The sequence below is a fragment of the Pelophylax lessonae genome (assembly GCF_965119305.1).
Source record: "Pelophylax lessonae genome assembly, chromosome: 10".
Lineage (NCBI taxonomy): Eukaryota > Metazoa > Chordata > Amphibia > Anura > Ranidae > Pelophylax > Pelophylax lessonae.
In genome coordinates, this window is record NC_138777.1 from 232,892,187 (window position 1) to 232,911,597 (window position 19,411).

Consider the following 19,411-nt stretch of genomic DNA (forward strand, 5'->3'; position numbering starts at 1 on the left):
CCTATCCCTGACACTTCCCTGATCTCGGCTAATAAATATAAAAGCGGTGGCGGGTGTATAAAATGTAAGTGACGGCGATCTCGGCTCCGTGATCCGCTTTTATATTTATTAGCCGAGATGAGGGAAGTGACAGGGATAGCAGCGGAGATGACTCATGGTGCAGAGGAGCTGTTTTAATGTAACGGCAGCAAGTATAACGTTACACACACTACCGTGAGAAATCCATACCCTCCGTAGGTGCACCGGAAGTGACGAGGGTATGGTTTTTTCACGGAACACCGGCAATACTCAGCCCCAGACCATGACACTCCCACCACCATGCTTGACTGTAGGAAGACACACTTGTCTTTGTACTCCTCACCTGGTTGCCGCCACACACGCCTGACACCATCTGACACCAAATACGTTTATCTTGGTCTCATCAGACCACAGGACATGGTTCCAGTAATTCATGTCCTTAGTCTGCTTGTCTTCAACAAACTGTTTGCAGGTTTTCTTGTGCATCATCTTTAGAAGAGGCTTCCTTCTGGGATGACAGCCATGCAGACCAATTTGATGCAGTGTGCGGCGTATGGTCTGAGCACTGACAGGCTGACCCCCCACCCCTTCAACCTCTGCAGCAATGCTGGCAGCACTCATACGTCTATTTCCTAAAGACAACCTCTGGATATGACGCTGAGCACGTGCACTCAACTCAGATCAGTGCTATAAAAATTGCACTGTTACTGTTCAAATGACACTGACAGGGAAGGGGTTAACACTATACATGATGAAGACAACTTGCTGAAGTTCAAACTGAGCATCAGAATGGGGGAAGAAAGGGGATTTAAGTGATTTTGAACGTGGCAGGGTTGTTGGTGCCAGACGGGCTGGTCTGAGTATTTCGGGGATTTTCACACACAACCATCTCTCGGGGGTTACAGAGAATGGTGGGAAAAAGAGAAAATATCCGGTGAGCGGCAGTTGTTTGGAGGAAAATGCCTTGTTGAAGTCAGAGGTTAGAGGAGAATGGGCAGACTGGTTCCAGATGATAGAAAGACAACAGTAACTCAAATAACCACTCGTTAAATCCAAGGTATGCAGAAAACCATCTCTGAATGCACATCACATCCAACCTTAAAGCAGATGGACTACAGCAGCAGAAGACCACACCAGGTGTCACTCCTGTCAGCTAAGAACAGGAAACTGAGGCTACAATTTACACAGGCTCACCAAAATTGGACAATAGAAGATGGGAAAAAAACGTTGCCTGCTCTGATGAGTCTTCAGATGCGACATTCAGATGGGAGGGTCAGAATTTGGTGCATGGATACATCCTGCCTGGTATTAAACAGTTCAGTCTGGTGATGTAACGGTTCAGGCTGGTGGTGGTGTAATGGTGGGGGGGATATTTTCTTGGCACACTTTGGGCCCCTTAGTACCAATTGAGCATGGTTTAAACACCACGGCCTATCTGAGTATTGTTGCTGACCATGTCCATCCCTTTATGACTGCAGTGTCCCCATCTTCTGATGGCTCCTCCCAGCAGGATAATGCACCATGTCACAAAGCTCCAATCATCTCACCACTGGTTTCTTCACCATGACAATGAGGTCACTGTCCTCCAATGTCCTCCACACTCACCACATCTCATCCAATAGAGCACCTTTGGCATAGTTGCCAACAATCCCGATTTGCCCGGGACATTCACAGAATTCAGAGGCATGTCCCGGTCTGAGCATGCCTCGCAGAATCGCAGAAAATAGGCTTTGTCGCAGGAAGGGGTGGGTTGTGCCGGAGGGGGGGGGGGGATCCGATCCTCCATAAAAAGGCCACACCGCTCCGCAGTTACTCGGTGTGGAATGTGGATGGTCGCTGTCTCATCCTGGCCCGTCCCACATAGTAAGCTGGATTGGCTGGGAGTCGGAAGATTCTGCAAGGGATGTAAAAGCAAACTGCAGCTTCCTATTGATGATTGAGGTGAGGAAGAGGAAGATACTCTGCCTGAACAGTACTTGAAAGTGTCTCTCTCCCCCGTAGGGTGGAGGAGGGGTCGGTGTTCTGGAGTGTGGGGATCGGTGGCAATTCCTCTTTTTTCTCTCCTTTCTTGTCTTTTTCTACGTTTTAACCTCTCCCATAACTTCTAATTTTTACCTGAGTTTTTTAGTCAGTTGTAAACCTCAGAAAAAAAAAAAAAAAAACCTGAAAGACAAAGGCATAATGAGCTAGTATGCATCACATACTAGCTCATTATGAAATACTTACCTTAGAACGAAGCCCCCGCAGCGCCGCCCGCTCACCGGTGACACAGCCGACATGTTCAGCCGTCTTACTTCCGGGTTCGCGTCCTCCGGCCATCCAATTGGCCGTAGCCGAGATGACGTCACTCCCGCACATGCGCGCAGGTGCCGCCGTTTACGGCACAGAGCTCTGAAGAAACAGCACGAGTGGCCGTTCCTTCAGAGCGCATGCGCCAGTGATGTCATCAGCTGCATGCAAAGTAAATATCTCCTAAACGGTGTAAGTTTAGGAGATATTTACAGTAGCTATAGGTAAGTCTTATCATAGCCTTACCTATAGGAAGCTTTACTTCCTCTTTAACCACTTTACCGCTGCTCACTGGAGCTCTACTGCGGCAAAGTGGCTCGTTATCGTCCGGCGACGTAGACCTACGTCGCCAGACACTCCCCTTTCTCGGCGGCGCGCACGCGCCGCCGGAGGCTCGCTCCCGCTGTATTCAGTCACAGCGGGAGTCGGGCCAGGGGAGGAGTGGTGGTGATCACTGCCGCTCTTCCCCGATCGTCGGGGAATCGAGTCTGGAGATCCGCCCACTTGTGTAAACAAAGCGGGCGGATCTCCCAAGTGACAGACAGTGACAGATTGCAGGGTTCAGCATAGCTAAACATGAGATCTGTCCCTGTGTCACTCAGTCCCCTCCCCCCACACACGTTAGTAAGCACCAGGCATACATTAACCCCTCCCTCTCCAATAAAAATTAACCCCTTCCCTGCCAGTGTCATTTTTACAGTAACAGTGCATATGTTTAGCACTGATTACTGTAGTAATGTAATTGGTACCCCCAAAAGTGTCAAAAATGTCAGTCAGGGATCCGATCTGTCCGCCGCAATGTCGCAGTCCCAAAAAAAAATCGCAGATTGCCGCCATTACTCGTTAAAAAAAAAAAAAAAACACCAAAAATGACATAAATCTTTCCCTTAGTTAGTAAACGTAATAACTTTTGTGCAAACCAATCAAAATACGCCTATTGCAATTTTTTTTACCAAAAATATGTAGGAGAAAACAAATTGGCCAAAAATGATAAAAAATTTTGATTTTTACATTTTTTTGGGGGAATTTCATATAAAAAATGTGAAAAAATATTGTTAAAAATTGTCGCTCTTTTTTTGTTTACAGCGCAAAAAGTAAAAATCGCACAGGTGATCAAACACCACCAAAAGAAAGCTCTGTTTGTGGGGAAAAAAAGGATGTAAATTTTGTTTGGGTACGGCGTCGCACGACCGCGCAATTGTCCATTAAAGTCACTCAGTGCCGAATCGCAAAAAGTGGCCTGGACGTAAGACAGCAAAATCCTCCGGTGGTAAAGTGGTTAAGAGTGGCTTCAAGGCTGCCCTTAGCCTGGTCCATACCAGGAAATGCGGTGATCTTTGGACTAGCGTTGGTAAATGTGGTTCAAGCACGCATCATTTATCTTGCAGGACTTCCCTCTTCCCTCCCCCTCCCCATTTTCTTTTCTTCTCCTGCCTTGGAACCAAATACAAATAACGTTTCTGACTTTCCAAACAAGTTAATATTCACATTGCTATGCGTACAGTGAAGTACGGTAATGATCCTGGCTGTTGCACTGTGTGCTGGCATGCCGCCATTTAACCCCTCGAGGGAGACGGTTCTGTACACTAACTAGGATACGGTATAATTACATTGTAACCAGAATTTTCATCATTTCAACTATAACACCAATGAGTGATCAGTTTTCATACCTCATTATTGGGGAAAAATCTTTTTTATCCATAAAAATTATTGAAACAGAAAGTGTTCCCCTCCATCTCTCTCTGAATCTTTCATTTTTTCATTTTCTTTCTTTCTCCCTTCATCCCTCTTTCTTTCTTTTGCCTTACTTCTTTCTCTCTCCCTCCCTTCATCCCTCTTTCTTTCTTTTGCCTTACTTCTTTCTCTCTCCCTCCCTTCATCCCTCTTTCTCTTTCGTTCTTTCTTTCTCTTTCCCTCTTTCTTTCTTTATTTCTCTCTCTCTCTCACCCTTCCTCTATTCCTCGTTCTCTTTTTTTCTCTCTCCCTCCCTCTCACCATCCCTCTTTCTTTCTCCCCCCCCCTCGCTCTTTTTTTCCTTCTTTCATACTTTCCTTCTCACTCCCTCTTTTCTTTCTTTCTTTCTTTCTTTCTTTCTTTCTTTCTTTCTTTCTTTCTTTCTTTCTTTCTCTCTCCCTCCATCCCTGTCTCTTTCGTTCTTTTCTTTCTCTTTCCCTCTGTCCCTCTTTCTTTCTTTCTTTCTCTCTCCCTCTCCCTTCCTCTATCCCTCTTTCTCTTTTTTTTTCTCTCTCTCTCCCAATCACAATCCCTCTTTCTTTCTCCCTCCCTTTATTTCTTCTCTCCCCCCCCCCCCCTCGCTCTTTCTTTCCTTCTTTCATACTTTCCTTCTCTCTCTCTCCCTCCTTTCTATTTTACTTTCTTTCTTTCTATCTCTCTCCCTCCATCCCTGTCTCTTTCTTTCTTTTTCTCTCTCTCTCTCCCTTTATTTTTCTCTATCTCTCTCCATCTTTCTCTCTCTCTCCCTTTCTTTCTTTCTTTCTTTCTTTCTTTCTTTCTTTCTTTCTTTCTTTCTTTCTTTCTTTCTTTCTTTCTCTCTCCCTCTTTCTTTCTCTTTATTTCTTTCTCTCTCCCTTCCTCCACCCCTCTTTCTCTCGTTCTCTTTCTCTCTGTCCCTCTTTCTTTCTTTTTCTATTCCTCTTTCTCTTTCTTTTTCTCTCTCTCCCTCCCTCCCACCATCCCTCTACTTTCTCCCTCCCTTTATTTCTTCCCCCCCCCACTCTTTCTTTTTCTCTCCCTCCCTCTTTCTACCTTTCTTTCTCTCTCCCTCCATCCCTGTCTCTTTCATTTTTTTTTCTCTCCCTCCCTCTTCCTTTCTTTTCTCTCTCTCTCCCTCCCTCTTTCTTTCTTTCTCCCTCCCTCTTTCTCCCTTTATTTATTTCTCCCTCCCTCCTCCTTTATTTCTCTTTATTTTTTCCTCTCTCGCTTCCTCCATCACTCTTTCTTTCTTACTCTCTCCCTCCTTCTTCCTTTCTTTTCTCTCTCTCTCTCTCCCTCACTCTTTCTTTCTTTCTCTCTCCCTCTTTCTCCCTTTATTTATTTATGTATTTATTTCTCCCTCCCTCCTCCTTTCTTTCTCTTTATTTTTTCCTCTCCCCCTTCCTCCATCACTCTTTCTTTCTTTCTTACTCTCTCCCTCCCTCTTTCTTTCTCCCTTTCTCTGTCCCTCCCTATTTATTTCTACTCTTTCTTTCTCCCTTTCTATCTCTCCCTCCCTCCCTATTATTTCTCCCTCTGCCCTCTTTCTTTCTTTCTCTTTCCCTTTCTCTATCCCTCTTTCTCTTTCTTTCTTTTTTCTCCCTCCCTCCCTCCATCCCTCTTTCTCTCTCCCTCCCCCTTTCTTTCTCCCTTTCTCTCTCCCTCCTTATTTCTTTCTTCCTCTGTCCCGCTTTCTTTTTTTCTCTCTTTTTTTTCTTTGTCCCTATTTCTTTCTTTCTTTTTTCCCTCTCTGTCCCTATTTCTTTCTCCCTTCCTCCCTATTTCTTTCTCTCTTCCTCCCTATTTATTTCTCCCCTCTCTTTCTTTCTTTCTCTCTCCCTTCCTCCCTATTTCTTCCTCTTTCTTTCTTTTTCCTGGTTTCTCTCTCCCTCCCTCCCTCCCTTGTTGTCTTTTGTTCTTTATTTCTCTCTCTCTTCCTCCCTTTCTTTATTTCTCTTTCTCCCTCCCTATCTTCCTCTTTCTTTCTTTCTTTCTCCATCTATCTATTTTTCTCTCTCCCTCCCTCTTTCTTTCTTTCTTTGTTTCTCTCTCCCCCCCCTTCCCTTTTGTTCTTTCTTTCTCTCTCTCCCTATCTCCTTTCTTTCTCCTTTTCTTTCTTTTTCTCTTTTCCTCCATTTTTCTTTCTTTATTTCTCCCCCCACCCTTTCTCTTTTGTTCTTTCTTTTACTCTCCCTCCTCTTTCTTACTTTTTCCTTCTTTCTTTCTCTCCCTATTTCGTTCTTTTTTTCTCTCTTTCCCTCTCTCTCTCTTTCTTTCCCTTTCCCTCCATCTTCCTTTCTCCCTTCCTATGTACTTTATTACCACACATGAGGAATGTGGACTGGTTGTAAATAAGAAGATGATGAAATAATCATGTCATAAAATGTAAATATTGTATCATATACACTATATACTGTATATAGACTCCACTGTAACCATAGCGACTGAACTTTATTTCAGCCCTAACAGCACAAGAGCCAATCCGCCACCTCAACGTCACGCAGCCCCGCCCCGGCCGGGAAAAGGGTGGGCGGAAGTAGATATTAGAGGGTGCCTCCTGTCAGCCGGAAGAGCCTTCTGTCATTCTCTTCCTCTCTCTCTCTCCCCTGCACTGTGAATCATGGCGGACGTCCAGGCTGCGGCTCCTGCGGACGGCGAGGGCAAACTCAGCAAAAAGTGAGCGGACCTCCGGGCTGCGGCTTCTTACCGGACAGCGGAGAGCATAGGGGGGCTGTGAGGAGGGGGAGGAGCGGGCTGTGTGCTGGGACATGTGGGCTGTAGCCGCTTCCATTACTAGAGCAGGGAGCGAGGCATTGTGGGAGATGTAGTCTCTTGATGAGCGTCAGCCGGTCTGGGTGAATGGGCCGGGGGCTGACAGGGAACTACAACTCCCAGCAGAGCGTGGACTGGCTGATGTAACTGCAGATCTGAGCCTGGAATGGACTCAGACTGACTCTATAATATATAATAATCACAATGGGCTGAGGGGGGATCAGGGAAAGAACTTTTATTTTAGTTTTGGATAGATTGGGGAGGGATTAGAACCCCTGTCAGTGTTTATTGCCATCTGTGTCCCCGTTAGGGAAGCGCTGCGCAAACTGTTGGCGCCATATAAATCCTGTATAATAATAATAGGGAGATTTCCCCTCCATTATTCTAAGTTTTTTAACTGTATCAAAAGTGAAAGTAAAAGAAAATCCCAATTTTCGGGTTGTCACCAGATCAGGAAATGATGGGAAATCTTCAGATGGGGGACACTATTTCTGGGATCCCCTCGGAGGGATTTCCTCTCACTTCCTGTTTTAGTTATGGGACAGGAAGTGAAGGGAAATCTCCACCGGGGACCCCAAAAAATAGACGGGTTTTACCCCTCCCTTAACATATAAATGAAGGCATTTTTTATAGTTTTGGGTAAAGTTTTGGACAGAGTGCGGAGGGATTGTCAGTTTTTATTGCCTTCTGTGTCCCCGTTAGGGAAGCGCTGCACAAACTGTTGGCGCCATATAAATCCTGTATAATAATAATAGGGGGGATTCACCTCCATTATTCTAAGTTTTTTAACTGTAACAAAAGTGAAAGTAAAAGAAAATCCCAATTTTTTGGGTTGTCCCCAGATCAGGAAATGAGGGGGAAATCTTCCAATGGGGACACTATTTCTGGGATGCCTCTCACTTCCTGTTTTAGTTATGGGACAGGAAGTGAAGGGAAATCTCCACACTGGTGACCTAAAAAAAAAGATGGGTTATAACCCTCCCTTAACCACTTTAAGACTGGAAGATTTTCCCCCTTAATGACCAGGCCATTTTTTGCGATTCGCCACTGCGTTACTTTAACTGACAATTGCGCGGTCGTGCGACGCTGTACCCAGATGTCCTTTTTTTCCCCACAAATAGAGCTTTCTTTTGGTGGTATTTGATCACCTCTGCGATTTTTATTTTTTGCGCTATAAACAAAAAAAGAGCGACAATTCTGAAAAAAAAAAAAATTTTTACTTTCTGCTATATAACATTCCCAATAAAAAATTAAAAATCACAATTTTTAACATTTTAGGCCAATTTGTATTCTGCTGCATATTTTTGGTAAAATCCCAATAAGCGTATTTTGATTGGTTTGCGCAAAAGTTATTGCGTCTACAATTTAAGGGAAAGATTTATGTCATTTTTATTGTTTTTTCTTTTTTTTTTTTACTAGTAATGGCGGCGATCAGTGATTTTTAGCGGGGCTGCGACATTGCGGCGGACAGATCGGACCCCTGACTGACATTTTTGACACTTTTAGGGGGACCAGTGACATTACTACAGTAATCAGTGCTAAAAATATGCACTGTTAATGGAATAATGACACTGGCAGGGAAGGAGTTAAATGTGAGCCTAGGGGAGTGATTCTAACTGTGGGGGGGCGTGGCTTGTGAAATGATCATAGAGACCTGTAATCCTATATAGAAGGATCACAGGCGCTCTATGGTCATTCCAGGGAGAAGAACGGTCAGATGTGTTTACAACAGCTGCCCGTTCTTCTCTCTCAGCGGGGGAGCGATTGCTGGTGTCAGGCGGCAATCGGAGCCACCTGCCCGCTGCATCAGCTTCCCCGCTGACGATCGGGAGCGCCCCCTAGCCTCGCGCTTGCGAGCACCATACATGTACGGCGATTTGCCTTGGAGTAACTGCCTGCCGCCATATAACTGCGGCGGGCGGTCAGGAACAGGTTAACATACAACTGAAGGCATTTTTTTTTGGATAAAGTCTGGACAGTGTGTAGAGGGATTAGAACCCCCTGCTAGTTTTTATTGCTGTCTGTGTCCCCGCTAGGTAAGTGCTGTGCAAACTGTTGATGGTATATGTATCCTGTATTATAATGGGAGATTCCCCCTCTATTGTCCTAAATTGTTTAACTGTATCAAAAGTGAAACTAAAAGAAAATCCCAATTTTTTGGGTTGTCACCAGATCAGGAAATGAGGGGATATCCTCCGAAGGGGACACTATTTCTGGGATCTCCTCACTTTGGAGGGATTTCTTATCACTTCCTGTTTTACTTATGGGACAGAAAGTGATGGGAAATCTCCGGGGGTCACTGGTCAGATGAGGCCTGTAATGCTGCTGACGAAAACATTTTCATTGACAAATATAACACTTATGGTGCGCAGTCATGTTGGAACAGGAAGGGGCCATCCCCAAACTCCTCCCACAAAGTTGGGAGCATGAAATTGTCCAGAATGTCTGTGTATGCTGATGCCTTAAAGGAATTATAAAGTAAGAAGGTTTTTTTTAATCTTAATGCATTGTGTGCATTAGGATAAAAAGCCTTCTGTATGCAGCAGCCCCCCCTAATACTTACCTAAGCCACATCTCTATCCAGCGATGTCCACAAGTCCGTCAGCCGTCCTGGAACTCTCCCTTCTGATTGGCTGAGATACAGCCCTGGCGCCCTTGGCTCCCGCAGCTGTCAGTGAGCCAATCAGGGGAGAGAGGGAGCGGGGCCGAACGGCAGCTCTATGTCTGAATGGACACAGGGAGCTGCAGTTCTGCTCGGTGCCCCCATAGCAAGCTGCTTACTGTGGGGGCACTCGATAGGAGGGAGGGGCCAGGAGCAGCAATGGGGACCCGAGAAGAGGAGGATCCGGGCTGCTCTGTGCAAAACCAACTGCACAGAGGAGGGAAGTGTAACATTGTTTTTTTTTTTTTTTTTTTTAAATCGAGACTTTACAGTCACTTAGACCCCGTTCACACTGGGGCGACGCTACTTGCCAGGGCGACCTCACAGGTTGCGCTGCTCGCACCGCGACCTCAGAGCGGCCGGCACGGACTTCATATCATTGAAGTCAATGCAGGTCGCTCCGGGTCGCCCCAAAGAAGCTCCGGACCCTTTTTCTAAGTCGGGCGACTTGTGTTGCTCCTATTACAACGGGTCCGCAGCTTCTCTATGGCAGGCGACCAGGTCGCCTGACAGGTCGCCCCAGTGTGAACGGGGACTTAAAGTGTCCCCTTCACTGAAACTAAGAGGCCCAAGCCCAATCCCTGAGAGATCACCCCCTCACCATAATCCCCCCACTAAATGATTTGGACCAGTGCACAAAGCAAGGTCCATAAACACATGGATGAGCGAGTTTGGGGTGAAGGAACTTGACTGGCCTGCACAGAGTCCTGACCTCAACCCGATAGAAGAGACTGCGGGCCAGGTCTTCTTTTCCAACATCAGCGCCTGACCTCACAAATGCGCTTCTGGAAAAATGGTCAAACATTCCCATAGACACTCCTAAACCTTGTGGACAGCCTTCCCAGAAGAGTTGAAGCTGTTGTAGCTGCAAAGGGCGGAGCCAACTCAATATTGAACCCTACGTACTAAGACTGGGATGCCATTAAAGTTCATGTGTGTGTAAAGGCCGGCGTCCCAATACTTTTGGTAATATAGTGTATATACTGTATATATCTGGCTTTTTGTTGTCTTCTTTGTACTTTCATCACTTGAAAGTTTTATCCCCTTCAGAACCAGGACATTCTTTGTTATTCATATGGTAACTGTCCCAATACTTTTGACAATAGTGTAGATCTGAATGGGTGCTATAGAAAGCAATGAGCTGCAACTTATCATAAAACTTTGTGTCCAAAGTTGCATGAGAAGTCACACAAGTGTGAACGGAGCTGAACCTTATCCAACATGGAAAGAAGTTTTGCTTTTAGTTGGAGTTGAAGGTCTCGGGTTGAGTCATCCGGGGATTTCTGTAACCTCTCCCCAGTCATCTGACCGTACTGGTGACCAGTTTACTTTCAGTTCTGTTTTGATTGCATTGTGTGTTCTATAAAATGTTGCCAAGGCCTTTCCTCCATCTGATGTGTTGGGGAAGTAAATAGACGAAATGTCACGCTGCAGGATGACTCGCCCGAGGGAGGCGATTGGTGGAATCCGGAGAGATCACACTGCCTTCTTTTTTTAACCACTTACCGAACGCCCCGCCGTCGATTTACGCCTGTCCTTTGACGCTAAATACCGGGGGTTATGGCAGCAGGTAGCTGCCATAACCCCGGTAATTTTGAAAATGGTGGGCGATCGGCTTTCAGGTAAGGGTGGTCCCAGCGGCGGATTCGCCTCGGGATCACCCTTACGGTGCGGCAGAAGAGGTGCCCCCCCCCCTCCCGCCGCATCCCGGGCCTTTTCCCCAGCAGCGGGGAAAACGATCCGGTACCGGATCCTCTTATGGTGCTTTTTCCACTGCATGCTACCGCATGGTTCGGTGTTAGAAAGGTTCGGTACGGCACTTATCCACTACATGGTACGGCTCGCTTAAACAGTACCACCTCAGTTGTGGTTCCAATGGCGCTTTTCCACTGCATGGAACCGAACGGTTCGGCTCGCTTTGCGCTTTTCTACTGCATGCTACCACATGATACAGTGTTGGTACGGTACGGTGGCGCTTTTCCACTACATGGTACGGCTCGCTTAAACAGTACCACCTCGGTTGTGGTTCCAATGGCGCTTTTCCACTGCATGGAACCGAACGGTTCGGCTCGCTTTTGCGCTTTTCTACTGCTGGTACCGCATGGTACGGTGTTGGAACGGTTCGGTTCGGCGGTGCTTTTCCACTACATGGTACGGCTCGCTTAAACAGTACCACCTCAGTTGTGGTTCCAAGAGGGCCGTACCGATACCATATCCCACAATCCTTTGCATGCAGCCTTGACTGTTTGTCACTACTAGCCACTGATTGGTCAGAGAATCGTTGTTATCTCACCCACTTACTACTTTAGTGGAAAAGCAAACCGTTCCAACACCGCTTGTACATGTATTTAAAGCGGAGTTCCGGCCTCGGGGGTCAATTTGAGCTAAAAATCCCCCCCGGGACAGTCAGGGCTAGTACATTCCACATTGGATAGCCTCTGAACTGTCCCGGGTTGCACTTACCTTTTAAGAAGAAATACTTACCATGAAAATTTCTTCTCCAGCGCTGCCATCTCAGGTGTGGGCAGCTGAAGCCGCAGCGTCCCTCTTCATGTCCTCTTCCGTGACGTCGGAGTCCCACAATGCACTGCACCGGCCCCGCTCGTCACTTCCGGTGCAGGCGCGGCATCCCTGCATTGCTTCAGGGCATGCCCAGAAGCTGTTTAGCAGGGAATGACGGTGCCTGTACCAGAAGTGATGAGCGGGGCCGGTGCAGGCACATTGATTCCTGGGAGTGATGACGTTCAGCTCCCAGGAGTCAAAGCAAACAGGAAGTGACGGCGCGGGCCGCGGCCGCCGAGGGAGGAAGTGGAAGGAAGGTGAGTATATTTTCTTCAATAATAAGGTAAGTGACCAAAAAAAAAAATCGCCCGTATCCATTTCTTTTTCAGGTTGCCCTCAGCAAGCGGATGGCCCAAAATCAATTTTATCGTTTTTGAGGCCGGAACTCCGCTTTAAACTATCAGACGCTAAAGGGGTGTGACCACATATTAATAATACAATTTCTGGATGGACCCTCTGCACACTGCTACACCCTTTCCAGCAAACTACGCAATGAAAAACCGGGATATTCAGTTCACATATATTGCAATACATGTTGCACCTGCTGACCAACTGCATCAAGGTAATCCCTCTTCTGGCCGTCCGAAGTCAAATATTTTAGTCTTTTTTTTTTTTTGTTCTCCAACAAATCGAGTTTTCTTATGGTGGTATTTGATCACCTCTGCAATTTTTTTTATTTTTTTCCCTATAATTGCCGGTTTACATTATAGTGATGTCAGACATCGCATGTGATTCGCACTGCACGGCTCTGAAAATCACATGCAATGTCTGTGTGATGCAAATTCAGCCATACAGATTGTATACAGATTGTATGGCTGAATTCGCATCACATTCAGGCCAAAATCGTGCAGGACCCTTTGGTCCGCACCAGAATCTGATGCTCACACGCACCTATGCGATCTGATTCCTGTCCGAATTGACAGTTCGCACAGCGATATGCGAACTAATCTGGGGGTGTCATTACCTTTGTATTGACACCCCCAGCAGTTTGCATATGGCAGTGTGAACTGCCTGCGAGTCGGGTGCGATGCGGGAACCCTCAGTGGATTCGCAGGGATCCCACATCGCACCAGTGTGAACCGGCAATAAACAAAAAACAATTATTTTGAAAAAAAAAAAAAACTTTCTGCTATAAAACAATGTAAAAAAAATAGTTTCTTCATCTATATAGGCAAATATGTTTCTCTACTACATATTTTTTGAAAAAAAAAAAACAAAAAACAAAATCCCAATAAGCGTATATTGATTGGATTGTGCAAAAGTTTTTTAAGCGTCTACAAACTTTGCGATAATTTTAATTATTTTTTTTTACTATTAATAGCGGAGATCAGCGACTTATAGCAGGACTGAGATATTGCGGCCGACAACTTGGACAATTTTGTGCTTAAATTATGCACAGTCACTGTACTAATGACACTGGCTAGGAAGGGGTTAACATCAGGGGCAATGAAAGGTTTAACTGTGTGCCTAGCCAGTGTTTTCTCCCTGTGGGAGGGGCTTTTACTAAGGGAAGGCTTGGATCCGTGTCTCTGCTATGCAGGAACAGAGGATCAATGCCTTCCCTACTGACAGAACGGCAATCTGTTTTGTTTAACCACTTTACCACCGGAGGATTTTGCTGTCTTATGTCCAGGCCACTTTTTGCGATTCGGCGCTGTGCGACTTTAACTGACAATTGCGCGGTCGTGCGACGCCGTACCCAAACGAAATTTATGTCCTTTTTTTCCCACAAACAGAGCTTTCTTTTGGTGGTATTTGATCACCTGTGCGATTTTTACTTTTTGCGCTATAAACAAAAAAAGAGCGTTTATTTTGAAAAAATAACAATATTTTTCACGTTTTTTTATATTAAATTCCCCCCCCCCCCCAAAAAAAAATGTAAAAATCAAAATTTTTTTAAATTTTTGGCCAATTTGTTTTCTGCTACCTATGTTTGGTAAAGAAAATCACAATAAGCGTATTTTGGTTTGCGCAAAAGTTATTGCGTTTACTAACTAAGGGAAAGATTTGTCATTTTTGGTGTTTTATTTTTTTGTAATGGCGGTGATCTGCGATTTTTTTTTTTTTGCGCGATTGCGGCGGACAGATCGGACCCTTGACTGACATTTTTGACACTTTTGGGGTTACCAGTGACATTACTACAGTAATCAGTGCTATAAATATGCAGTTACTGTAATAATGACACTGGCAGGGAAGGGGTTAATTTTTATTGGAGAGGGAGGGGTTAATGTATGCCTGGTGCTTACTGACGTGTGTGGGGGGAGGTGACTGAGTGACACAGGGATAGATCGCAGGTTCAGCTATGCTGAACCCTGCAATTTGTCCCTGCCTGTCACTTAGGAGATCCGCCCGCTTTGTTTACACAGGCGGGCGGATCTCCAAACTAGATTCCCCGACGATCGGGGAAGAGCAGCGGCCGCTCCTCCCCTGGCCTGACTCCCGCTGTGAATGAAAACAGCGGGAGCAAGCCTCCGGCGGGAGCGTCGCCTACGATAACGAACCACTTTGCCGCAGTACGGTCAACGTGACTGGTCGGCAAGTGGTTAAATATGGCACTTTTCCACTGCAAGTACCGGCTCGGCTCCACTCGGCCCTGCTTGGCTCGGTTTGCTTTTCCACTTCATGGTACGGTGTTGGAACGGTTCGGTACAGTTTGCTTTTCCACTAAAGTAGTAAGTGGGTGAGATGACAACGATTCTCTGACCAATCAGTGGCTAGTAGTGACAAACAGTCAAGGCTGCATGCAAAGGATTGTGGGATATGGTATCGGTACGGCCCTCTTGGAACCACAACCGAGGTGGTACTGTTTAAGCGAGCCGTACCGTTCGGTTCCATGTAGTGGAAAAGCGGCACCGTACCGAACCGTTCCAACACCCTTACCTTGCGGTACCATGCAGTGGCAAATTGAGCCGAAGCGGTCAGTTCCATGCAGTGGAAAAGCACCAATAGATCACCGTTCTGCATGTGTCTTTTGTAATTGGTGGGTGCTGGTGGACATAGAGTCCGCTGTACCAGCCACTGTGTGTGATCACAGCGGGTCGCCAGCGGTGCTCATGCCCCCAGACCCGGAAGTGTCAGATCATGTAGTGTACTAGGTAGGTGATCTGGGACAGAGCAGCCGCCCTGCCACAGTAGATCTATGGTTGGCGGTTGGGAAGGGGTTATACGAAAATCCTCTTGAAGTAAAGTAGATGTTTATCTTGCTCATCCTAATCTTCCATTGCTGTCTCTTTGCCAGGTGGTAAAGCCAGTTGCGGGTTGGGAGTTGTTTTGCTATGATGTCTCGAGCGCTCCTCAGGCTGGCAAGGTGCCCGGTCTGGGCCCAGCGGGCACTTCAGGACAATTTCCTGGGCAAGCACCTTCCTCCTTCCTCTCCGCTCTGCACTGGCCAGGCACTTCATGGGAAAAAAAGGTTGGTGCGCTTCTCCGTATTCTGTGTCCCACCAACTTCTTTTTTCATGAATCTCCTGTTTTAGTCCCGGGGAAGGGGGGGTCTTCCCTGATGGTGCCGGTCATTGTGCAATCTGTTTTCTCTGCAGGTTTATTTTACTTTTTAAAATTAAATGGGTTATTATGGCAGCACTGCACAATTCTAATTCGCTCATCTTTTTTTTTTCTCTGTTTAGTGAGTTGAAAAGACGAATGAAGGCCGAAAAAAAAGCTGCTGAAAAAGATGCGAAACAAAAAGAGCAAAGCGAGAAAACGCCAGCTGAGAAGACAGAAGAGCTGGATGAGGAAAGTCTTGATCCCAATGTAAGTTTCTTATTTCTTTCCCATATAGGAGCCCAACCCCCCGGGGCCCTCAGGAGTGCAGGATTCTGGTATAAAGAAAATGGCTGCACACCGTCGCAGAACTAATGCAAAATGTTCCTTTAACCTCCCTGGCGGTCTGATTATGTCCGGATTTCTGTGCTAAAATTGGTACATTGTTTTGCATGGAAATCTGTTTTATATTTTAAAACTTACCTTCCCCTGTGATCCCTCGCCGTCCTCCCCCTGCCGTCCTCCCCCTGCCGCCCTCCCCCTGCCGCCCTCCCCCTGCCGCCCTCCCCCTGCCGTCCTCCCCCTGCCGCCCTCCCCATGAACTGGAAAACAGCGACGGAGTTACTTGAAGAACTGAGCGATAGCGATTGGTGGGAAAATTGGTCATCAGGTAGGGAAAGTGAGGACAGCAACGATTCTGATGTCTCTTTCTGGCACATCGCTTGTGGAATTTGGGAAGTTTATCAAATGATTCTTCAGAATTTCCAACGCGCGATGTGCCAGAAAGAGACATCAGAATCATCGCTGTCCTCCCTTTCCCACCAATCGCTATCGCTCAGTTCTTCAAGTAACTCCGCTTTGCTGTCGCTGTTTTCCAGTTCGTCTAAAAGCGCTTTTGCGCAGAAAGAATGCTTTTTGGACGCCATGGTCGTTCTCTATTTTCCAGGCACAAAGAACTGGAAAAGCACAGGCAGGGCACCAGGTGAAATCCTGTGGTGAGATGGGATGATACAGTGTAATCTGTTAGGATCACAGCTTTCTATCATCTCATTTGGTGTATTTACATTTTTGAAATTGCCGCCGGCTCCACCCCCTGCGCCGCAACGCTCGCAGGGAAAGGAACTGGAAGACCGGTGCCAGCATCTGCCGAGCACACAGCGGGGGATCGCAGGGAAGGGAACCGGAAGACAGGTGCCGGCATCTGCCGAGCACAGCGCGAGGACAGCGGGGGATTGCAGGGAAGGGAACCGGAAGACAGGTGACGGCATCTGCCGAGCACAGCGGGAGGACGGCGGGGGATTGCAGGGAAGGGAACCGGAAGACAGGTGCCAGCATCTGCCGAGCTCACAGCGGGGGATCGCAGGGAAGGGAACTGGAAGACCGGTGACAGCATCTGCCGAGCACAGCGGGAGGACGGCGGGGGATTGCAGGGAAGGGAACCGGAAGACAGGTGCCGGCATGTGCCGAGTACACAGCGGGGGGACAGCGGGGGATCGCAGGGAAGGGAACCGGAAGACAGGTGACGGCATCTGCCGAGCACAGCGGGAGGACGGCGGGGGATTGCAGGGAAGGTGAGTGTAATTCTGGGGTATTCCCGAGTGTGGCTCGGGGTTACCGCTTTGGGTACACTATATTAACCCCGAGCCACACTCGGGAATACCGCCAAGGAGGTTAATGTCTTCACAATCAGGAGAGCAAGACGGGACAAACTGTTGACTTGTTTCAAACCTAGATAACCCGCTTTTATGAATAAGCACGTGATCGAAGGGTGGAACGCGCCAACAGTTTATCCTGTCTCGCTATCCTGATTGTGAATACATTAAAGGAACTATTTTGCATTAGTTTTGTGATGGTGTGCGGCCAATTTATTTTAATTTCTGATGTGTTTGGTGACGATTCGGGGCGGCCATGCTGAGCTGCAATTGAGTAACTCATCCGGAGCGGTATACACACCTCACTTGGTGGATTCTGGTATCTCCAAACCCCTCCCCCCCGGCAGGTTAGGGGAAGCTTTCCCTTTCGTGTTCTACCTGATCTCGGTCACTAGACTTGAAAATATATAAACTACAGCTTTCATTTTTTTATTTATTTTTTTTCATAAAAGATATTGGGTTTTATTCTCTATTTCCCTGGGGCTGCCTTATCAGCTGCTATTAGATGGAGAATTCAAAGAATGTACCACTCCCAGTAACAGAAATCTTCTTATCTCTGGGTAAAAACAAACTGGAAAATTAAAGTGAAACTAAACCTCTGTTTAAATTGAGGCGATGCCTCGTGTGATTTCAACGCTGTTTACATTTTCGGGCGTGGCATTCGTATGTGTTTTTCTTTAATGCGCGAGCATGTGAAGGCGCCTAAAACATTTTTTTTTTTTTTTTTACACTGTCTCATCAAAAAAAATCTGACCACTTTTATTGCTGTCACAAGCAATGTAAACATCCCTTGTGACAGTAATATGCAGTGACAGGTACTCTTTATGGAGGGATCGGGGGGGGGGGATGTGACAGTAATAGGAGTGACAGGTACTCTTTATGGAGGGATCGGGGGGGGAATGTGACAGTAATAGGAGTGACAGGTACTCTTTATTGAGGGATCGGGGGGAATGTGACAGTAATAGCAGTGACAGGTACTCTTTATGGAGGGATCGGGAGGAATGTGACAGTAATAGGCAGTAACAGGTACTCTTTATGGAGGGATCGGGAGGAATGTGACAGTAATAGGAGTGACAGGTACTCTTTATGGAGGGATCGGGGGGAATGTGACAGTAATAGGCAGTGACAGGTACTCTTTATGGAGGAATCGGGGGGGAATGTGACAGTAATAGGAGTGACAGGTACTCTTTATGGAGGGATCGGGGGGAATGTGACAGTAATAGGCAGTGACAGGTACTCTTTATGGAGAGATCGGGGGGAATGTGACAGTAATATGCAGTGACAGGTACTCTTTATGGAGAGATCGGGGGGAATGTGACAGTAATAGGCAGTGACAGGTACTCTTTATGGAGGGATCGGGGGGAATGTGACAGTAATAGCAGTGACAGGTACTCTTTATGGAGGGATCGGGGGGAATGTGACAGTAATAGGCAGTGACAGGTACTCTTTATGGAGGAATCGGGGGGAATGTGACAGTAATAGGAGTGACAGGTACTCTTTATGGAGGGATCGGGGGGAATGTGACAGTAATAGGCAGTGACAGGTACTCTTTATGGAGAGATCGGGGGGAATGTGACAGTAATATGCAGTGACAGGTACTCTTTATGGAGAGATCGGGGGGAATGTGACAGTAATAGGCAGTGACAGGTACTCTTTATGGAGGGATCGGGGGAAATGTGACAGTAATAGGCAGTGACAGGTACTCTTTATGGAGGGATCGGGGGGAATGTGACAGTAATAGGCAGTGACAGGTACTCTTTATGGAGGGATCGGGGGAAATGTGACAGTAATAGGCAGTGACAGGTACTCTTTATGGAGGGATCGGGGGGAATGTGACAGTAATAGGCAGTGACAGGTACTCTTTATGGAGGGATCGGGGGGAATGTGACAGTAATAGGCAGTGACAGGTACTCTTTATGGAGGGATCGGGGGGAATGTGACAGTAATAGGCAGTGACAGGTACTCTTTATGGAGGGATCGGGGGGAATGTGACAGTAATAGGCAGTGACAGGTACTCTTTATGGAGAGATCGGGGGGAATGTGACAGTAATATGCAGTGACAGGTACTCTTTATGGAGGGATCGGGGGGAATGTGACAGTAATAGGCAGTGACAGGTACTCTTTATGGAGGAATCGGGGGGAATGTGACAGTAATAGGAGTGACAGGTACTCTTTATGGAGGGATCGGGGGGAATGTGACAGTAATAGGCAGTGACAGGTACTCTTTATGGAGGGATCGGGGGAATGTGACAGTAATAGG

General features: G+C 46.8%; 1 protein-coding gene across 2 annotated transcripts in view; it reads left to right on the forward strand.

The window, feature by feature from the left end:
• The first annotated feature begins 6,557 nt into the window (after positions 1-6,557).
• Positions 6,558-19,411, forward strand: part of KARS1 (lysyl-tRNA synthetase 1) — a 45,471-nt gene continuing 32,617 nt past the window's right edge. The window contains exons 1-3 of one of the 2 annotated variants that reach the window (XM_082271105.1): positions 6,558-6,696; positions 15,255-15,428; positions 15,643-15,769. In XM_082271105.1, the coding sequence (XP_082127231.1) occupies positions 15,292-15,428; positions 15,643-15,769 (264 nt within the window). In that variant the 5' untranslated portion in view covers positions 6,558-6,696; positions 15,255-15,291. The remainder of the gene's footprint in view (positions 6,697-15,254; positions 15,429-15,642; positions 15,770-19,411) is intronic. The other variant, XM_082271106.1, reaches the window with a different exon arrangement.